The sequence below is a fragment of the Tamandua tetradactyla genome, chromosome 12, assembly GCF_023851605.1.
Source record: "Tamandua tetradactyla isolate mTamTet1 chromosome 12, mTamTet1.pri, whole genome shotgun sequence".
NCBI lineage: Eukaryota > Metazoa > Chordata > Mammalia > Pilosa > Myrmecophagidae > Tamandua > Tamandua tetradactyla.
In genome coordinates this window covers 15,793,907-15,815,380 of record NC_135338.1, presented here as the reverse complement: position 1 = coordinate 15,815,380, position 21,474 = coordinate 15,793,907, and the positions used below count along the sequence as shown (strand labels likewise).

The following is a 21,474-nucleotide window of genomic DNA, read 5'->3' as shown; positions in this document are numbered from 1 at the left end:
TGCTGTGCCCTCTGCCTGAACTCCATTCCCCCAAATACCAGCGTGGCCTGCTCCCACACCTGTGCAGGCCTTTCCCCCACCAGTATCTTTTCAGGGGGCCTTCCCTTCCAGGCAGTTTAGAATGATCATTCTCCCCACCCCTCACTGCCTCTACCTCACTTTGCCTTTTTTGTCCCATAGCATGTGCCACTGCGATGTTTATTTATGTGAGATGTTCTGGTCTCCCTTAACTAGAGGACTTTTGCCTGTGTTGGTCACTGGTGCGTGCCCAGCACCTATAATGGTCTCTGGCTAACAGAGGGTGCGCAAGAAATATTTGCTGAGTACATGATTCATGGACAGGTTTGATCAACAGTGATTACCTGGAGGGCCAAGGCTGGAGGTGAGAGAAGGGAGGCAGGTGAGGTACAAAGGCGTCAGGGAAGGGGGCTGCTGAGTGACCAAGGACAGCAGGAAGCAGCTGAGCCCAGGGTGGAGGGGGGCATCATGAGGAGGGGCAATGCCTGCCCACCAGGTCCTCCATCACCATATACTAGTCCGCGTTTGCATTACTGAGCACATACTATGTGCCAGTTCTAGGCGCTGGCGACCAGCAATGGGCTGCTCTTCTAGGGGAAGACAGCTAATAAACATCCCAAATAAGCAAATTACATGAGGGATCAGGTGGGGATTGGAGCAACAGGGAAAATAGAAGCAGAACGAAGAGTGGGGTGGTGGGGACAGCGGGTTGTAATTTTAAATGGGGAGGTCAGGAAAGGCCTCCCGGATGATTTTTGATATGTGACAGGAGGGGAGGAAGTAAGCCATGGGGATATCTGCGGAAAAGCCTTCCAGGCAGAGCAAACAGCACATGCAAAGGCCCAGAGGCAGGAGTATGTCTGGGATGACTGAGTGATGGGAAGGAAGCCCAGGGTGGGGTGCGGGTGTCAATTTAGGTGGCAAAAACATAAAGAAAACAAGGATCCTTGTGATCTCGGGGAGTGGGAGGGGGCTCTGAAGAAAGGTCATAGGTGCCCCAGAGGGCCTGGCAGCTTTCAGTTTCTTGATCTGGGTGGTGGTCCCTGGTGTTCATTCTAAAATTAACTGCTAGACTCTACAGGTATTGATTGTTTTGTTAGTTAACTCTGAAAAACTGTATTTTGGGGGAAGGGGTAGACCCATCACTGGAACAGCTCTGGCTTTCCCAGGTAAAAACCCAGGTAATTGCTACACGTGCCTCTCTCTGGGGGGCTCCAAACTCCGATTTGGCAGCAAAGCCCAAATAGAGGAAGGGACTTGGCCTGAGGGCACACAGCAGATGAAGTGGCTGTGGTGGAATCAAGGCAGAAGAGGGAATTGGGAGGCAGCATAAAATATGTGGCTGCTTGGGGAACCCACAAGAAAGGGCTTTGCAAACAGACTCCTGCCCACCCCCTGTAAGGGAACACAGGGGGCAGTGGGGCAGTGGTCACTGACGTGACTTTCCCAGGAGCACTGTCCACCCCCACCCATCATGGTACACTTCTGCAGCCTGGACACAAGAAGGACTGGGGGTTCAGGATCTCTGAGGTGGAAACGAGAAGTGTGGCCAGCCTGGGGCACCAAGAGTGAGGAGGGAAAGGGCCAAGGAAGGGAGAGGAGGGGATAGACCTGGGGCCTTAGAGAGACCTGGACAGCCCTGGGCTCTGACAGCCAGCAGCCATTTGGTGACATCTCCAAAGGCATCAGAAGGACAGTTTTCCCAGCAGTTGGAGGTGGGAGAGCTGAGCATGAGTGAGGCAAGGGCAAGGGGACAGAGCCAAGGTAGCTAAGGCATCACTAGGCATGACTCTGCACCTACCTCGTGCCACACCTACTGTGTACAGTGCCTACCAGGAGCCGGGCTGGTGGAAAAAGAGGAGTGAGAATGAAGGTCTGCTCAAACAAATGCTCACCTGGGGCAGGGGCCAGGGTGGAGAAGGTGAACCCGACACTCCAGGCGGCAGAGTAGCTGCCTCCACTCCTTACCCCTCAGCTGTCTCCCTGAGCACATCCTGCTTCCTCCAGCCTCCAGACCTCTGCACTCACAGAAGCCTGCCCCATACCCCCTACCGTGTCCTCCTTGCAAACTCCTATTCACCCTTCAAGGCTCAGCCCAAGGGTTCCAGTGCCAGAAATCCCTCCCAGATACCCCAAGTTACTATCCCCAACCTGGGACCCCATCCCACTGGGCCTGGGGTGACCTGTTAATGGTCCAGGGCCCCCAGCTCTGGGTGGCAGGCCTGGTCCTCACTTGTGTCTTGGCAGCCAGCGCAGAGCTAGGCACTTTGGGAGAGTGAATCTGTTTAGGGGTGAGGGGCAACAGGGACACAAAGGCCATAGAGAAAAAGGGACAGAGGACAAATTACAGTTTGTCAGGTGGACAAAAAGGCTGGGGAAGGGCATTCGGGGCAGAAGGCCAGCGTGAGCAAGGCAGACAGCTGCGAAGGGGGTGACAGCTTGTTCGAGGCCTCAGCAGTGGACTGTAGTCTGGGGTGGGTGGCAAGGGGTGGGAGTCAGACTGAGGGGCCTGGGCAGGGCGAGCCCATGGTAGGCCTGTCCACAGGGGGGCACTGAGGGTCCCAGTGCCCCCAAAATATGTAGTCTTTTTGCTCTGTCAACAAGATTTGCTGCCCCACCTGTGAGCCATGCCTGGTCCCCTCATTGGGCATTAAGATGTGGGTGCAGCAAAGGACTGGCTTTCTCAGGGTAACTTGAAGCTGCTGGCCTGAACACAGAAGTGCAACCTGAGGCCAAAAAGCAGGACCTGGGCCCAGGGCCGTGCCTCGGAACCCATCACCTGACCATAAATGCATTTCCTTTTACCTGGGGACACCTGGGCTCATGGTGGGTCTGATGCCCCACAATGAACCTCTACCTGGGCCTCAAGTGAGGTACCTAAACTACAGGAGCTCAAGTCACCCTCCCAACAGCCCTGCAAGGTGGGGTGGTCAGGACTTTGCCCAGAGTCTGCATCTGGGGAACCCCAAACCCCATGGCCTTCCCCAACTTTTCCACATGCTTCTGGACCTTTTGGTCCTAAGCCCCAGCACTAAAGGCAGGACAGACACTCACTGTCCAGCTGGGAAACAGTCTGGAAAGGCCCTTGAGGCAGTTTTGAAAACATCAATGGTGAGAGGAGGGCAGGACCCAGCCCCAAGCATTCTGGAAGCTAAGCTAAACTCTGGTCCCAGGACCCCCAACCCCACTAGCCCAGAATCCTACCTTGGCCGAAAGGTCACATGGCCCCAGGTGGCCCAAAAGCCTGGGCTCTGGCACCACCTTCAGGACTCAGCCACATGCCCACCTGGCTGGTCACTGTCCATGCTGGTGTTCCCAAGCAGGCTGGGCCCACAAGAGCAGGTCCTCAGTGCCAGGCATCTGGGACAAGCCTTGGCTGGCTCAGGGAGAGAGAGGAGGGAGACAGAACCACAGTGAGGGTCCCTGGCTAGTTTTCAGCCCCCTCCCCCACACACACACGCACCTGACACCTAAATGAAGGGTGGGGAGTGCCTGAAAAACAGCCTAGGACCCCACTGTGAAAAAAAATGCTACTTGGTGAAGGGTCAGAGTTCTGGATCCATGGTTCTGGGTGACCATTGTCAGGGCTGGCCCTATCAGGGTCCCCCCGCCCCCACCTGGACATTGGCCATGACAAACAAGGTGGACCTGGCTGAGGGACATCAGGTTGGGGTCAAAACTCCTACAACCTGGGAGATCGAACCCTTCCTTCCAGCCCAGGACAAGTTGTTCCCGGTCCTGAGGTGCCTCTAGGGGCGGGCTGGACCCCAACTCCATGTCCCAGGAGAGAGCCCTGCTCTCAGCATCCTTCCTGGGCCTCAGTGTGAGCCCACTTGTCCCCAAGGTCCTACCTGGGCATACCCAGATGAGCCATCCACAGCACAAAAGGTCAGCTGGGAAGGCCCCAGGTCCCACTCCCTGAGACCCAGGGATCTGCCTTGGAACAAGACTGGGCCCCTCTGGGAGTTGGGGTGCACCTGCTACCCAGAGTCCATCCACAGGATGCCAAAGTCTGGCCTTGGGAGGAGGGGAGGGGTCGGAAGGGGAACGCCCTGGGGAGGGGGGAGATGATGCGAAACCCGCAGCCACAGCTGGGCCTGCTGCCCACACCCTGCCTTGGCTCCGGCTCCAGAAGGAAAACACAAGAGGGGTGTTCCCAGAGTGGGGGTCAGGGTATGGAGGGCAGGCCAGAGGAAGTCAGTGACTACTTAAATCGGCTGATTCCATCCTGCCGGGAAGGGCGCCCCTGGGGAGTCCACCTAGACTGGAAGTTTACAACCTGGAGGGAGGCCGCCAGGACGCTCCCAGACTGTCATGGGATTCCCCCAAGATGGCTCCAAGACGCGAGGGCCTGGGCCACAGCGAGGACTCCATCCCCCCACCCCCGCCCCCAAGAGGCGGACACTTAAAAACTCCTGAGGGTGAGGGGGCAGCCCAGCATGGGGCTGCAGTGCATAAAGGCAGGAGCCTAAGCCCCGAAGGTCTCGGGGAACAATCAAGAGTCCGGACAGGCCGGTGGAAGACAGCCTGCGGCTGCGCCTGAGGAACAGTCCAGCCCTTGGCCCGTCGCCCCTCCCCAGAGGCCGCGGCCTAGCGGAGGAACCCCCGCGACACGCACCACACACGCACGCACGCACACAAGTCCGGCCCAGGTCGAGCCTTGCCATAGCGGCCCGCGGGCCCCATTCATGCGCCTGGGTAGAGCCCCCTCCCCCGGCCTCCCCGGCACCCCCACCCCAAGCCCAAGCGGCTGGGGAGACACTCCACTCCCCTGAGTTTCTCCACGTCTGGGGCAGAGCCTGCGAGACACCAAACGAGAGGGTCCGCAGGCAGGAGGCGTGTGCTCGGCGGCCGCGTGGGTGGAGCGGGACACAGCGGGCACAGAGGGCGTGGTGGCACCCCCGCGTCCCCAGCCCCCACCCTACCCCGGCCCCGGAGACTCAGGGGGCGCGCCGGGCCGCGGCCGAGTAACAGGTGGGCCCGCCCGGGCCACCGCGCTCCCTGGCACCGAGTTATGCCCCCGGCGGGGACGAGGGGGCCGGCCAAGGGTCGCGGGGTGGCCCAGTCCCGCCCGAAGGAGGGGAGACCTGGCCCGGTTCACTTTCCCGTGGCTGCGGCGCTCGCCGCTTCCCCCCGTACCGCCCGTTTACCCTTCCAGCCCCGCTCTGCCTCCAGGAGGAAGCCCGGCCGGGATTGACAGAGTCAGAGGGTTCCAACCGCGGAATGTGGGGCCCTGACGGGATTGAGAACCTGACACTCACACGATCCAGAGGGTGATGGCATTTGGAAACCTCAGACTCGGGGGATCCTGGGACCCGGATCCCGCAACCGGGGACCCCTCTGCTCTTAGGTTCTGGGGTTCCGGGCCTGGCTCGCCCCTCCCGGGCTCGGGGGAATAACCCCCCACGCCGCCCCGCAGCCCCTCGCGCGTCCGGCGGGGACCCACTCGCCGCCGTTATCCCTTCGGGCACCGCGAGCGGCCCGAGATGGACGGCACTTCCTGCGCAAAGCTGGGGGCGCAGGGCGGGCTCCCCATCGCCCTTGAGAGGGCAGCTCCCGGGGGTTTTCCCTCCCGTCTTTCCGTGCGTAACTGTCATTAAAGGAGGATGGGGTATGGAGCCCAGGGACCACGCGACACACCTGGGAAGACTGATGACTGCCCATCCCGGCCCCTTGCGCCCGGGGCAGCCACCGCCTCCGCCGGGAGCGCGCTTCGCTGGGGTCCGGGCCCCTCGCTGCCTCCCACACCACCCGGCCGGGTGAGGGCGCACCCCGGGTGGCTAGCCCCGAGCTGCGAAGCCCGCCGGTCCGGGACTCTCGGCCAGGCCCGGCCACAAACTCCCGTGGCGCTTAGGTAGATCTCCTGGGCTATCCCGGCCTCAATTTCCTCACCCGGGGTGAGGGGGGGCATAAGGCACCCTGCAGCTGGGGAGGGGCTGGGTGCAGAAATGAATTTCAAGGGAAAGGATCCCCAAGGGGCCAAGATTTGGCGGCCCCTTTCCCTGGACACCTTGAAAGTTGTTCATGACTACAGGCCTAGGCCCCTACCATTTAATGTCCTCCGAGAACAGGCCAATATCACCCCAGCAAGGCCTCCTCTCCCATCCCCCCACTCCCCAACTCTCCTAGGCCCACCTTTCCTCGGTGACGGGTCTTCATCACAGTGATCTTCACTTTAGATCCCAGTATACAGGAGGCACTCAACAAATGGGACAGTGCAAGGCCGGATCCAACCCATTCCCCTCCAGCTGTGAGTTCCCCTGGGGGGAGAGGGGATGGTGCAGGGCACAGGAACCCGATCTTCCTAATCTTTCAGCAAGCACCCTCCTCCCCTGCCGCAGCACCCAGCTGGTCTAGCCCAGGAGCTCAGTGCCCAGTGAGCCCAGGGTGGAGAGGGCCACACCTAAACCACCTTCCAATGAAACCCAAAAAGTCCAAGTGTCCATTCACCCATTGTCCCCTGCTCACTCCCTGTGCTATATTCTGGGGGGTGGGAGGGAACAGTCTGTAAGGTGAACCCATCCTCAAAGCTCCCCTGGGTTCCAGGAGTCTACCCTCAGCAGAATGGCCCCCAAAATCTTACCCACTACCCCTTACACTTTCATAACACATTTCATTTGCTCCAATTCCAGGGAAGCATTCACCCCCATTTGACAGATAAGGAGAGCAAGCTTCAGAGAGATGAGGAGACTTGGGGTACTGCAATGGCCCATCTGGGCCTGGTCTCTGGTCCTCAGAGGCTGGGGACACCCTCACAGGTCTCCAGTTGCCTCGATCATTCATAGTGAAGCACCTGCCAAGGAGTTTGTCTAAAATAAGAATCTATTAAAATTTAATTTAAAAAATCTAGCACTGATCATTCACATTGGACATTTCAGCTCTTCTAAAGGTGGCTGGGAGGGTCAGTCTGGGAATCCCCTCCCCACCCCAAGAAGGGTTTCTGGCAGAAGCTGCTGAGCTGCCCTGGGGTCTGGGGGTCTTGGTGGGTGGGTAGGGAAAGCGACAGTCAGCAAATGTCTCTTCCCTTTACTCTGCTGTTGATCCTACCATGACTCCTCAAATTCTTCCCCAACCCAATACCTACAGGGTCAGCAGAGCCCTTACCCTTAAGGCTGCCTACTCCATGCAGCCCTCCATGGAGACCCAGCCTTGTTGGGCTGAGACCCCCATTCTCTTAGCCAGACCCTCACACTGGAGGTGCTCTCTCTGTGGAGGAAAAGACCTGTGTCTTCCCAGCTCTGTGTACTGGACCCAGCCCAGTGCCACACATGTATGTGCGTGTGTGTGTATTTGCCACAAAGCTCTCTTTGCATGTGCGACATGCTGTGTGAAGTCCCGGGGCAGAGAGAGAGCTGTGAGACCAGACCCAGGCAGGGGGGTACTGGGCCTGAGGGTCTTCTTGGGACCAAATTCCTGGGTTCAGATCTCAACTGTCTAATTTAGTAACCACAGGACTCAGGAGTTTTCCCATGATGCCCCCCACCTTTTTTTCTTTTTCTTTTTTTTGACATGGGCAGGCTCCAGGAATCCAATCTGGGTCTCTGGCATGGCAGAGGAGAATTCTGCCACTGAGCCACCATTGCCCCACCCTCCATCATGCCCTTTTTGTGGATGAGGAAATTGAGGCCAGAGCCTGCTGCGGTTAGTTGAGTCTGCCTGAGTCAGGGTGTTGCCTGGATCTCGGGTTGGGTGACAGCCTTCTCAGGGTCCCCACTTGTGAAATGGGGCAGGCTCCACCCTCAGGGCCCTGGTGACCCCTGGGCAAGTAGGATCTCCAGACACAGGGGGGAGCCAAGTGGGCATGCCGGTTCCAGAAGGACAGTCCCATCCCTGCCACTGGCACTGGCCCTTTGGTGCACTCATGCTTGCTGTCCATTGCCTCTTCCAGCCACTCACCCCTGACTCGGCCACTGTCTACCCAAATCCTCCCTTGTCCCCTCCAGACCCATAGACCACTGCTGGCTCTCTACAATGGGGAATCCCTCCTTTATTTCCTAACACTCTTCACACCAGCTCTACTTCTGGGCCAAACTGGATACTGGCACACACCTGTGCCTCAGCCCACCTGCTCTCTCTTTGGTGGCTTTGCCCATCCTGGCCCCTCAGCAGACCCAAGTGAGCCTCTGAGCTCCTCCCCAACTATGGCCATCCCATGGTCCCCCTCCCTCTTGCCTCCTGCCAGAGCGCCCTAGACCCTTATTTCTGGACAACTCTGAGCTTCAAGAGGGCAGTCTGGGTCACAGGCCCTTCTAGCATTGGCTCCACCACTGGGTCTCCAGTGCAGCTTTCTCCCCAGTGACAGGAGGTGATTCCAGGTACTCCTCCCAGCCCCGAGGTGAGGTGGGAATGACCACCACTGCTTCACAGACACAAAGACAGAGGTTCCAAGGTTTTGTATGCACCTGTATGGGGATTTGGGGCCTGGGTTCTTGTTATCTTTCCCAGCTGCCATTCTCCCTGTGGCCTCTGGACACGGAGACTGGCACACAGTAGGTGTTCCCAAGAAGTGTGTGTGTGTGGTGTAGGATGGTAACTCATGCCACCAGCCTGGCCTCAGTGAGGGACTGGTAGATACCAACCTGGCCCCTGTCTAACCTCAGGCCCCCACTGTCCCCACACATGCCCCTCATCGGCTCCTCTGGCAGCCTTTCTGGTTCTGGCTCAGCAGCTCACTCCTGCCTCAGAGCCTTTGTACTTGCTCCCCATCTGGAATGTTCCATCCCAGATCTTACACCTTCACTGGCCCCTTCCACTGATTGCATCCTCTGGTGGACCACCCCACCCAGAGCACCCAGACTGCCAGTGACATCTCATCACACCCTGTCTTTATCATCTTCCAGGACCACTCTGGACTAGACCTATGTTGCTTGCCTTTCCCTTGCCTGCCTTGGCCCTGCGTGGAAGTGACACCTTACAGTCTTGGCCACGGGCTCCCGTGGTACAGAGGGCCTCCGATGAGCAGGTAGTGATGGCCAGAGGCACCATGGCCCCCACAATGAGCAGCACCCACCCGCCTTATGGACCTCATTCTCGCCTCACTCTGGGTCCCTGCCTAGGGCCCTCCCTCAGCAAGAGCACTATATACGCCTGGTGCTCCTACCTGGTGCCCAGCGTGGCTTCTGTACCCTCCCCCTGCACACACGGGTCTGTCCTGCTGTGGCCATCAGTAGCACGTCTGTAAATCCTTCTACTGGACCATTGGCCTGGTTGCCTTGCTGTCCAGTGCCCCCAAGTCCTGCCGATTCCTGCACCCATTGAGAGAAGGAATGTGAGTCCATGGTGGGGGTGGGTGGGTGGGGTGGGGTGCTGCTAGGTGTAGAGGGCCATGCCCGGGACACAGGGGCCTAGTTCTGGTCCCAGCTCTGCTTCCAGCTCATCTTCCCCCAGGCTCTCTAATACCCACCCTGGGTTCCAACTTCCACGGTCTCCTCATCCTACCCCTCCACCCCCACCCCCAAACAAGAGGAGTGTACAAGCCAGAGAACAAGGAGGGTGGGGATGAGGCTGGGATGAGAAGAGAGCTGGGGAACCCAAGGCCTGGACATGACAGAGGCCACCCACCTCCCAATGATGACAACCTGAACCTCTTGGGCAGCTGTGCAACTTCAGGCAAATCTCTCGACCTCTCTGAGTCTCTGTCTCCAATGAAGGGAGGATGGAAAATCCAACCTCCAAGGGCATGTGAGTGACAAGGAATTGACTGTATGTGTAAGGGATAGGCTTGGGGATGGGCTGGTAAAGGGCTGTGGATTTTAATTCTAACCATTCAGGGAGACACCTTCCTAGATGTCTGTATCACTCCCTGCCTTCTTTCAGTCATTCAATGTTTGCTGTGTGCTGGGCACCGTCCCAAGGGATGCCATGGTGAACAAGACAGAAATCCCTGCCCTTACAATGCTGATATTCCAGTGGGGGGAGACAGGCAATGCACAGGGGGAAATAAGCAAACTTCTAGTGCGGCCAATGGGGATTTGTCTTCCAAGACCACTGAGGAGTTAAAGCTGGAAGGATGGGGGTTGGGGGAGGATGCAGCAGTGAACAGCAAGATCAAGATGAAATCTCATGAGCAAACGCCCAAAGGAGGTGAGACCTGGGAAGCCTGCAGAGAAGAGGCCGTGGGTCGGGGTGCATGGTGTGGTGTTTGGGGGGACCTGCTGGTCACCAGTGGGGAGCAGGACCAGATCAGGGGGACCCTGTGGGCCATGATCCCCTGGTGGGTTGAACCGGGGAGCACCCATTGCAGGATGGATGGCTCAGGCTGGGGTAGAGACACACTATGGATGGGGGGATCACCATCCAGGAGAGTGTGGATGGGTTGGGTAGAGCAGTGGAGGTAGGCATGGAAGAAACAGAATCGACAGAGATGACACAGGGATTTTGGCTTAAGTCACTGGAAGGGGTGTGCCAGCCTCCAGTGAGAAGGGGACGACAGTGGGAGAAGCCAGCTGGGGGTTGGGTAGAAGATGGGGTGCTCAGTTCTAGAGGCACCCATCAGAACTTCAAGTCAAAGTCAAAAGAGGGGCCCAGGCTGCAGCTATGAGTCTGGGAGTGGTCAGCCTCAGCAGTGGGTGGGATCACCAAAAGGTGAGGGTAGCAGGGAGAGGAGAGGCCCCACAATGGCCACAGAGGTAGGAGAGCCGCATGTGCACATGTGTATAGTGGGAATGTCCTGGGGTTTTCCCAGGGGCAGGGTGGGATTGGCCGCATCACAGATCAGATGAGGAGGGGACCTGGTCAGGCCTCGTGCCCTCGAGCATCCCCAACAGGGCCTGGCCCAATGCTAGGCACACAGTGTGCCTTCTGCCATCCCTCTAGCTGCAAGACCAAAGGGAACCACCATGCTTTCTTGGCATTAGTTGACTGATGGGTGGGGGCAGCAAGTTGAGGACTGGAACCCAGGCCCTGGCTTGGGGCTGTCCCCAGATGGGGCCTGAGAGTGTCCTTCCCTGGTAGATGGGGTTCCAAAAGAGCTGGTCACTGGCTACAGAGCTGACCCTCTTCCACTGGCTGCCCTGTGCATCTGGGTCTGCATGGCCAGGATCTGTAACTTCAGACAGAGCCTCAGTTTCCCCAGTTGGGTTCTGTGCAGACTCACTAGACTAGCGGCTGCAAACTGGCCTCCTAAGCTAAATCTGGCCTACTGGCATGCTGTATTTGGCCTGCACAAGGGTTTTTTTGTGTGTGTTTTGTTAAACCCTGGAGCCAACATTTGAAAATTGGGAGAGTTTACATTTAAAAATCCCTATTTTTGGCTTCTACTGAAAAATTTGAAGGTCTGGCAATTCCAGCTCACATTCCCACTGGCAACTGTCAAGGGAGCTGGGAAGCAGCTGTCCTATTGGAAGAGACACCTCAGGGGACCCCTGGAGAGGCACCGTCCACACGTGAGCTGGCCCTATAGCTGGGAACACAGGTCCAGGGAGGTGGAGTGGTGCACCCAGGCTGCTCAGAGGGACAGCCCCTAAGATTGGCATCAGCAGCAACACAGTGGACTCCCAGGCCTGGTATTGGGGGTCTTGCCTTAACCCCACCAGGGGCTTCAAAGCCCACAGTCCCCTTTCTTCCCATCACCTTGACCCTGGGCACCCTGCTCTCTTCTTCTGACCCTTTGGTTCTCAGGATACGGCTGGCTTGGGTCATTCGCACAGTGACAGCCGGAGGGCCCAGAGAGACTGGTACAGTGGCCTCCTATTTGCTGGGCAAGGAAGGGGAGAACCAAGACCCCCCCCCAGGGCCACCGAGACAGGTGGGGCAAAGGCAGGGCTGATGCCCTTCTTCCAGGAGCAGCTAACAGGGGACCCTAGGCTTTTGGGGAGCAGACTGGAAGCTAGGGATCTGCCTTGTTTCTCAATTGCTCCACCCCTACTCTGGGAACTGTTCTGAGGACATGGGCCTGTCCAGGTCAGGAGGGCAGGAGACACTCAGTAGGTGCTAAATAAATCAGGAGATGAGCCCCTAAGAGGAACGATCATCATTATCAGTCCCCCACTTCCCAGATGAGGAAGCCAAGGGCTTGCTGAGCAGAGCCGGGCACAGCCAGGACCAGCCGGGCTCAGCTGTCTGGGCTCCTTGCCTAGAAAGCAGGCCTGGTCCCAGTTTCTCTCACAGGTTCATCGTGAGGATCTGATGCCAGGCTGGGGTCAAGGGGTCCAGGGTGAGTGCTTGCTATGTGACTTGGGGTGGGGTGGGGGTCTGGCTTGGCCTCACGGGGAGGAGAGGGATCAGGCCAGGAGTCTGGGGGCCTAGAAGGCCCAGCCTGCTGGAGTCAAAGTCTGCTCTGGCCTCACAGAGCCAACACCAGCACCACAGGCCCAGCTAAGCCCCAGGACACGGCCCACCCTCCAATGAACCCCAAGACCCCTGGGCTGCCGTGCTGTCTTGCAGCCCTGGCAGGAGTGTACAGAAGCCTGGGCACAAAAATCCGAGGGTCCCAGAGTGAAGTCTGTGCAGGTATGCAGAGCCCAGAGCACAGATGGCTGGGGGTCCCAGATCCCCAGCTCTTGAGGAGGCTGTTGGGATGCTGCCTGCTGTGACAAGGCCAGAGGAAAATTACCACTGCATTTTCAGCCAGGGAGTTATACAAAATTTAAAGAGATAATAAGAAAGCTCTGTGGTAAAACTGCCAAGGACCCACAAATGGGGGGTGGTATTATTATTGCTATCGCTATCGTCAACTCATGTACACTCACTCCAGGGTGCCCCAAAGCCAGAAATCTTACCTTAGAGACTCATTTTTCTGATGTGTAAGGTCTTTCGGCCCTCATCACCTTGCATATGTGATGAAAGGGATGTGGTGCAGAAACAGCGTCAGCGGGACCTATGCAGAATGGCACACGAGGGAGTAAGGGGAGGTACAAGTGGAGACGAGGGAAGGGGCCACAGTGGACCTCTGCCCAGCTGCCTGCTGGGGTGACACACTGGGACTGAGGCTCACCGGGCCTGGAAGCCTCCGGGTGGCGGCGGTTCGGCCTCCATGCTGGCCACTGCCCACATGCGGCCCGCTGATCCCCACGGCCGGGCCTGGGCCCATTCTGCTTACAGCCTCAGCTGCTGCCTCCAAGGAAAGCTGGGGACTCAAGGCCTGGGCCTTCTCCTCTGGGGCTGAGGTTCCTAGGAGAGGCTCCTGGGCCAGGCTGGGGCCCCACGCACCTGGGGAGGGTTCCCGGCTGTGGTCCCTGGTTCCCCGGAAGGCCTCCAGGGTCCCTGGGTACAGCACTCTCACAGTGACCTCATCCAGGAATCTGGAGAAGGGCAGCCTGGCCTCCCGCCAGTGGTCCAGGTGGGCAAGGGAGGCCACAGCAGCTCTGCTGCCCATGCTCAGGGGCTCTGGGGTAGACAGCAGGCCAGGGGATACCTCTGCCTCCTCCTGGCCAGACTGTGCTGCCCAGCTGGGGTAAGAGGCCTGGCCCTCTCCATGTACCTCCTTCCTGGGGCCTTCCACCAGCGGCTCTGGGAGTGAGATGTGGTCAGCCTGCCCAGGGCTGGTGGCATCAGGGTCCCGTGCCTGGGAGCCAGCCCCTGAGAGCATCTTCCCTAGTCAGTCCAAGATTGAGACTCCCCAAGAGTGCCTCGCCAACCCCACTCCTCTCCTCCCACAGGGGCCTCCTGGGCTCTCTCAGAGGGTCAGGGCCAGTTGTCCCTCACTGCCAGGGTGATCGGTTAGACACCCGGCTGCCGATCGATCCCAGAGAGCATGTGGCAGGTCCCAGCTGCCTCCCGCCCCAAACTGATTCTTGCTAAGGCTTTGGGGCTTAGAACGTGCTAGAGAAGAGAAGTTCACGTAGTCTGCGCCCTGTGCCTCCTGGGGGCAGCAGCCGGTACTGACAGAGACGCTGTCATGGGCAGAGGCTTGGGCTGGACTGCACAAGCTCCACTCACACCGTGGTAACCACCAGGGCCTGTTGCAGGGGAGCCAGAACTGCATCCATCTGGTAAAAAGGGAATGTCTGACAGAGACCACTGGTTGCCCTCTGTTCTCCCATTTTACCTTTACAAAGAACCCTAATTTTGTACTGGGAGGTAAAATACCCAGCCAAAACACTGCACTTCCCAGACTCCTTTGCAGGCAGGGGGAGCAAATAAAGTATAAACTGAAGTTGTTGGGTGTAACTGTTAGGAGAGCTCCTCAAGAGGGGCCAGCCCCTTCCCTTTTTCTCTCCACCCAAATCCTCTGCTTCTTATGTGGAACAAAGAAGTGATGGTTGGAGCTGTGGCAGTTAGATTGCACCATGAGGCAATCTTGGGTGGGGGGTGGTAGAAGTCATATATAAAAAGTAGAACAGAAACACAAAAAGATCCTGGGTCACTGATGATTACAGCCCTGGACCATCTGCCTCTGAAATTCTTTAATTGGGAAAGAAATCACTTCTTCTCTTATTTAAATGGTGGCTATTTCCAGTCTTGTTTACTAGCAGTTATTAATGTTTTAAGGCCAGGATGACCAGGGTATTGGTTAGATGGGGCATGGGGGTGGAGTAGGTAAACCCAGAGAAGGGCCAGAGTCAAGTTTGAACCCTGTCTCCTTGTGTGAAGGAAGACACGGCCACCCTTGGCAATCTCATGGGAAACTGTGGGTCCAGGCTGGGCTCTGTCCTGGGATGCCATACGTGGGCATTGGCTGGCCAGCAAGCTGTCACTACTGTGACCACCCTCACCTCGGTTTCTGGTGCTGTTGGGAGCATTGCCTAGGCCCTCCCTAGTACCACCTGGAGTCCTGCCCAACCATCAGGGCCTAGAGACCTCACATCAAGCACTTGGAGACCCCTGCTTTTCTGGGCCCAGTTGGACACCTATTTTTTGGATGCCTCGTGGCACCCAGTCTACAAAACTGTATGAGTAGCACCACCCTGGACTCACAAGTGAAGCCACAGACAGAGATGCCTGGAATCCTCCTTCTCCTCTTCCCCTCCCCAGTTCCAATTACTAGGCCCTGGGGATTCAGCCTCTTTTAAACCTGAGGGCCTCCCTCCATCCCCACATCATCTTGTTGGTCCTACATGCCACCTGGTGCAGCTGGAGGCCTGTGATCACCCCCTCTCTGTGGTCCCGACCCAGCCTCCATCCAGCCCACATGCACGTGCAGTTAAAAGCTACAGACCAGAAGACCAGAGACACAGCTCTACATGCCCCACCAGATGATGCTGATGGCCCAGCCTCTTCTCCTCTGCTACCCTAGCAACCCCCATGCTCCATTCTCACAAGGTAGAATGTTTATAAGATCTAAATGTGCTAAGCTCTGTCTGGGCTCAGTGCCTTTGAACTTGCTATGTCCTCTGCCAGGAACATACTCCTTCCCTCTCCCTCTCCCTCCTTCTCAACATCTAACTGCTTTCTAACCCTCAGGACCCCTGTTCAATAGCCTGCCCCTCCAGGCCCCCCAGGACCCCCCAGACTAAGTCATGTACCCCTGCAACACCTCTTATAGCCCCCTGCCCAGCTCCATAATAAGACCCTCAGCTGAAATTAATGTGTTTACCATCATTCATTTACGATCTGTGTCTATGCTAGAATTTAAGTTCTACTGTAGTCCTAGCTCTCTGTATAGGGACCCTGTAAGTTCTTCAATGGCTGAATGAATGGATGAACAAAGATGTGACCGGTATGTGCATGCTGTTAGTTCCACCAACAACCCCAGCCCTGGCTGGGCACTTGGGGATGAGAACACTGTGGGGCATGGGGTACGGAGTGCTGTGTGCAGATTTCAGCTCTTGGGAAGCCCACAAGGCCTGACCCTCCCAGCGGCCATCCAGCCCTGCCCCACCACCATGAAAATGGAACTTGGAGGCTCTCTTTTGATTGCTCCACTATGTGGGGTGCCTGTTTGACACCAGGTGGGTCTCAGGGTGTCCCGGTGACTTTGCCTGCCAGCCTCTCCTGAAGTCTACACCACACCGGTTCCCGTTGTCATAACAACCCACCATCCCCCCAGCCCAGACCTGGAGGACCTGGGTAGCTGCCTCTCCTGTTGGGCCTGCTCACCTCTCAGGAGCTGGGGCTGCCTCTCGGGACAGGCATTTCCTGCCTCTTGGAATGGCCTTCAAATCTGGTTTCAGTCCCACTGCCTGAGCCCCCTCCTGCGTGCCAAGCTCTGTGTGGGGCGGCAGGCATGCATGTCACCACTTTGAGTCCTCTCCTCAGCCCCAGGGGAGTCTCAGAGAGGCAAAGGGGCTGGGCTGAGGACCCCGGAAGCCGGCCCTCTTGAATGCTCCCCCCAACTCCTCTCCAGCCCCCCTCGGCAACTCCACCGTGGGCTGTCCCCACCCAGCTCCCATGGGTGGAAAGCTGGCCTCTGGAAAGCTGGAAAGAGAAAACACCAGGCTCCCCACTGGCTCCTGGGGTCTGGGACATCAAGACCAGGACACTGGTGTCGGGGGGAGGGACTCTGCGGTGCAGGCAGGACACTGAGTGCTCCATATCACAGCCACACTGCCTGATTCTCACCACAACCCTCCAGGCCAGGGGTTGCCAGCCTGTTTAATGGAAGAGGAAGCCAGAAAATGAGTGGTGACAAGAGGATGCACGGAGTTTGGCGTGTGCTGGGTGCTGGGGTAAGCACGCACATGACAGCAGCGACCTTCCCTAAGCCTCTGACTTAATCTATGCCATTCTCTTCCTGCACAGGCCAGGGCACCGAGGGCCAGAGCTCTTACTCGCCCTGTCCCACCGCCTCTGGATGTTTCAGTCCATGCCAAGGTGGCATGAATTGTATGTACCTCAAGGCCCCACACTGTGCAGCCAGTGTCTGCCCTTGAATTCTACCCCAGCTGTCCTTTCTCAGAAGGAGCATGTGCTGGAGCTGTCTGACCCCTCCAGGAGTCCCCTGCTGGCTACCTGTCTTTAGAAGAGACGACTGTGGCTTCTTTGCACCCTGAGTGTGTCTTCCAGGGAAACATGAATATGGAGATGGTACAATATGGGTTGAACACTCAAAGGTGTGTGTCAGCAGGGTTAAGGCTCGCTGCCTAAGTCAGCAAGACCACTTGCTCTCCTCCCAGCAGCCCTGTGGCCTCCCTGCTGTGCTCTCTGTGAATTGGAGGGACTTGGATACAAGACAAGATACTGGCACCTGGGAAGTCAGGGCATGGAGCAGCATGAATGGAGCTCCATCCATCCAACCGGTCACCTCCCACCCTTCCACCCCTGTAGCCATCCATCTCTTAACACACATCCATCCACCCATTCATCCATCCCTCCATGCCTTTATTTACCCTTCTGTTGACACATACCCATCCTTGTGTCCTCTCATTCCTGTATCCATTCACTCACCCATCCATTCCTACGTGTATCACTTTTTTTATGTGTCTCTCTACATATATGTATTTCTATATCTATACATACACACCCAGGACAGATGTGATATGTATATCATAGGGAATTTTGTTCACGTTTAAAAATTTTTTTTGGTGGAGAGTTGTACATGAGCCAGGAATTGAACCCAGGTCTCCCACATGGCAGGCGTGAATACTACCACTGAATTACCCCAGCACCCTTTATGTTCATCAATTTACTGGCATGTATTTAAGTGTCCATCCACCAAACATTCTTCGTGACTATCCACTTATGCATTCATCCATTTTTCCATGCCTTTGACATGTACTCCTGTATCCATCCGTCCCTTTATCTATCCATCCATTCTTCTATCCTTCCATCCCTTTATCTATCCATCTTGCCATATGCATCCATAAATCCATCCTCCCATATATCAATTTGCCCATATATCCTTCCATTGATATCTTTTGTACCTATATCAAACCTTTCTGTATCTGTATCAATTCTTCCATCTCCCACCCATCATTCCTATCTTGCCACTTAAATCTCCATCTTTCTGTCCATCCATCTGACTACCTGTCCTGCTATATGCCTCCCATTCATCCATCCATCTATCCATCTACCCATTCACCCTGTATCATCCATCCACCCACCCATCCATGCAATCCTCCCATCCATTCAATCCACCCATCATCCATCCATCCATCCATCCATCATCCATCCATCATCCATCCATCCATCATCTGTCATTCATCCCCCTCAGCTCACCCTGCATTTCTTATTGTGCTTTCAACTCCTACTCAGCCCTTGATCACTCATGCACCACTCTGCAATATGACTGGAGGTTTCCATGTCTGTCTTCCCCAGTCGAGGCCCAGGCCTGACCCATCTTTATCCCTATCTCAGTTCAGGGCCTGCTTATTGAACAAATGAATTTGATTCCCAGGCAGCAGGAAGGCACTGGCTGACCCCATCCACAGAAGCCCTCCAGACTCCTGGTCTGCTGGCACTGGGACAACTGCTGGGTCCCTTTCCTGGCTGCTGGAAAACAATTTCTGATGAGAAAAGGGAAAGGAAGTCCCACCAGCACCCTCCTAACACCTGCCCATGGGCGAGGTCCATTTTTTCCAGTAGTCTGTGAGTCTATGAGGGCAAGCCCAGATTCACCTACATGGCCCCTGTGAGTAGTATGGAGTGGGTGCTCAGAAGTATGCTGGATGCATGTAGAATTCATTCATCTATTTGCTCTCTCATTCATTCCTGTATTTACTAAACCTATAGAATCAGCTACACACAGGCTTCCATCTGGTGCCTGCTCCCAGGCCATGGAAGCCGTTCCTTCCCATGATAGGTGCTGGGCTTCTTTTCTGGACAGAGATTGCTCCAGGGGGCAGGGTCAGAAGGGGTCTAGGGAATGATAGATACTGGGATACTGAGCCCCAGAGAGGGGTAGGGTCTTGGCTGAGGAGACTCAATGAATCAGTGACAGAGGATGAACCAGAAGCCAGAACTCCAAGCCTCCCCCCCAAGTCAGTAAGCTGCTCTGGGGCAGCAGTAAGTGCTAGGAAGGGATACAGAGCCTCAGGGTTACCCTTGGATTTGTCCCTGGGGATCCTTCTCTGCTTCAAGGGGAGAAGCTACCTCTCCTCCCACCATAGCCACATTGCTGGTCCCCACTCCCCAGTGGGACTGAACCTCTTCTGATCCCTGGACCCTCTGTTCTCATCCCTGGACCCTCTGCTCTGACCCCTGGACCTTCTGTTCTGGTCCTTGAACCCTCTGCTCCAATCCCTGAACCCACTGCTCTGATTCCTGGACCCTCTGCTCTGATCCCTAGACTCCCTGCTCTGACCCTTGAACCCTCTGCTCTGATCCACGGACCCTCTGCTCCAATCCTTGGATGTTCTGCTGTGATCCCTGTACCCTCTGCACCGAGCCCTGGATGTGCTGCATCCTCCTACTCGTGCCCCGAGGCTGTTGCCCCTCTTATGTTTCACCCTCTTCAACTCCTACTCAGCCCTTGGGGCTCACCTCCTGGGATTCTAGAAATTGTTTGACTGTCTCCAAGCAAGCCATGTCTTCATAGGCATTCATTCATCTAGTGGCTTGTTCATTCACTCATTCATTCATTCATCAAGCTTATCAAGTCCTTGCAGGCATAGGGGCCCAACTTTCAGTTGGCACATGGAATGTTTATACTGGACCTGGCACATACTAGGCACTCAATAAATGTCAGCTGCTGTGGCCAGACTGTGCACAAGAGTCTTTGAAAGTGGATGGAAGTCCCTGATGGTGTTTGACTCACTTCTCCTCCCAGGGCCTAGTAAATGGGGGGGCATGACCATATGTCTCTCCTCCACCCCAGCCCATGGAAAGACTGGTCCCAAACAGACCAGGCCCCAGGCTCTTGACAGCCCCTGCCCTCCACACTGGGCATCCCAGGTACCAAAAGCCCCAGATCTGGGCTACAAGCAGAAGGCAGTGAGCACGAATCTATACATACTCGACAATGGCAGGAGGCTCCCAGGCTGCAGCGCAGCCCCCATTGCCCAGCAGCTGCGCGCTGAGCCGCCAGGAAAAAGCTGCATCTGCCTGTGTGCCTGCTTTCCGTGCCACCCTGATTATAGTGAGAGTCTAGAAAATTAAGGGTTTGTGGGACGCTGCCAGGGCCCTTGCTGCCAGCTGCCCCCCTCAACCCATGCGCCATGGATGCCAGGCAGGCCGGTCCCCCACTGGCCACTTGCCCCAGCTGGCCCCAACGACCCAGCCTGGCAGGGACCGCACATCACAGTTCCTGTGGGGCTTTCTCCCACAGACCTCCTTGAGCCTGACTCTGGGAATGGGAGGGGGGCTGCTGGCTGGCAGATGGGGCAACTGTGGCCCAGACAGTGGAAAGGACCAATCTACCGGCCCCAGAGATCTGAGGCACTGAGGCCTGGGAAGGAGCCAGGCCCATGGAGAGCCTGCCTCATGGAGTCCCAGGGCCTTGACCCCTGGCCTGCAGGGTGGGCCCATCTTGGCCATTCACCTCAGCAGGTTCTCCCCTTCCACACCCCTCCTCACTCTTGGGCACCCACCGTGCTCCCATCCTGCTGGCTCAGGAGACTCTAGGATGCAGCCACGTGGTCCTTGTTCCAAAAGAACCACACTGGGAGTGGGCCCAGATGAGGAACGAAACACCTCTAAACCAGGCAGAAAGCGGAAACGCAGGGACAGAAATTCCCATCCAGCGCCTCGGGCTCAGGGAGGGCCAGCGGAGCCTTCCTGGGCCTCAGTTTCCTTGTTGTAAACCGGAAGAATGATAGTACCTGCCCTGCAGGTAATGAATGAGACGGAAGTGGCCGGGGCCGGCGCGCGTCCACGTGCGGCAAAGGCTCAATGAACCACCCCCTCGGCCTTTCTCCTAGACCCGGGGCTGGACCTGTCCCTTGCCCCAGGCAGCGGCGGGTCCCACATCCTCCCGGACTCGCCCTGAGGCCCGGTCCAACCCCTTGACCGCAGGGACACGCTGGCTGTGGGGGGAAGGACGATCCTAACCTCCCCCACCCCCCGCCGTGGAACCCAGGCAGTCCCCGCTGGGTCCGAGAGTGACCGGAACCTTCCGGGGCGCCGCGAGGAGATGAGAGGGGGTGGGGGAGTCGTCCTCTCGCTGGAGTGGGTGGGGGTGGGGGCGCGCGCAGCCTCCGGCGTTGGGCGGAGACCTCCCCGCGGCGTGGGTGGCGCGCACCCCGCCCCCGCGCCTTACCCTCCGGGCTCGCAGGTGCTCACCGGCCGGCAGCCGCCGGTCCACATGGCCCCATGGCCCCCGGCAGCCGCGCCGCTCGCCTCCATCGCTGCCGCCGCCCTGCTTGGGGCCTGCACGCTCTCCTCTCCGAGCCCGAGCGCGCCGGAAGCGGACGCGGCCGGGGCTCCACCCACCCCGCCCGGCTTCCGGTAGGGAGCGCCCGCCCCCGCCCCCAGTCCGGCTCCCCGCCTGCCCCGGCCCCGCCCAACCGCGGCTGACTCCGAGGCTCCCCCGGCAGTGCCCAGGCGGGGCACACGCGGTGGGCGTGGGGCCGGGCTGGGGGTGTGGGGGTGCGGCGTGCACGCTGGAGCGGGGCAAGAATGGCGGAGGGGCGGGGAATGAATGAACCTGGGTGTGCAGGAATGGCGGAACGCATGAATGAATGAATGCTGGCGTGCCGGCAA

General features: G+C 57.5%; 1 protein-coding gene across 8 annotated transcripts in view; it reads right to left on the bottom strand.

The window, feature by feature from the left end:
• The window catches only part of LOC143651827 (uncharacterized), a 39,331-nt gene extending 18,155 nt beyond the window's left edge, over nucleotides 1–21,176 (bottom strand). Inside the window, exons 1-3 of one of the 8 annotated variants that reach the window (XR_013160244.1) lie at nucleotides 21,055–21,176; nucleotides 12,738–12,835; nucleotides 5,280–9,263 (exon numbers count right to left, since the gene is read on the bottom strand). Coding sequence is in view for 3 of the 8 variants with exons in the window: in XM_077122648.1 (XP_076978763.1) it covers nucleotides 12,836–13,546 (711 nt within the window). In the remaining 5 variants the exon portion in view is untranslated. Of the gene's footprint in view, nucleotides 1–5,279; nucleotides 9,264–12,737; nucleotides 17,995–20,363; nucleotides 20,674–21,031 lie in introns of those variants that run through there. The other 7 variants (XM_077122648.1, XR_013160241.1, XR_013160243.1 and 4 more) reach the window with 7 other exon arrangements.
• Nucleotides 21,177–21,474: the final 298 nt, after the last annotated feature.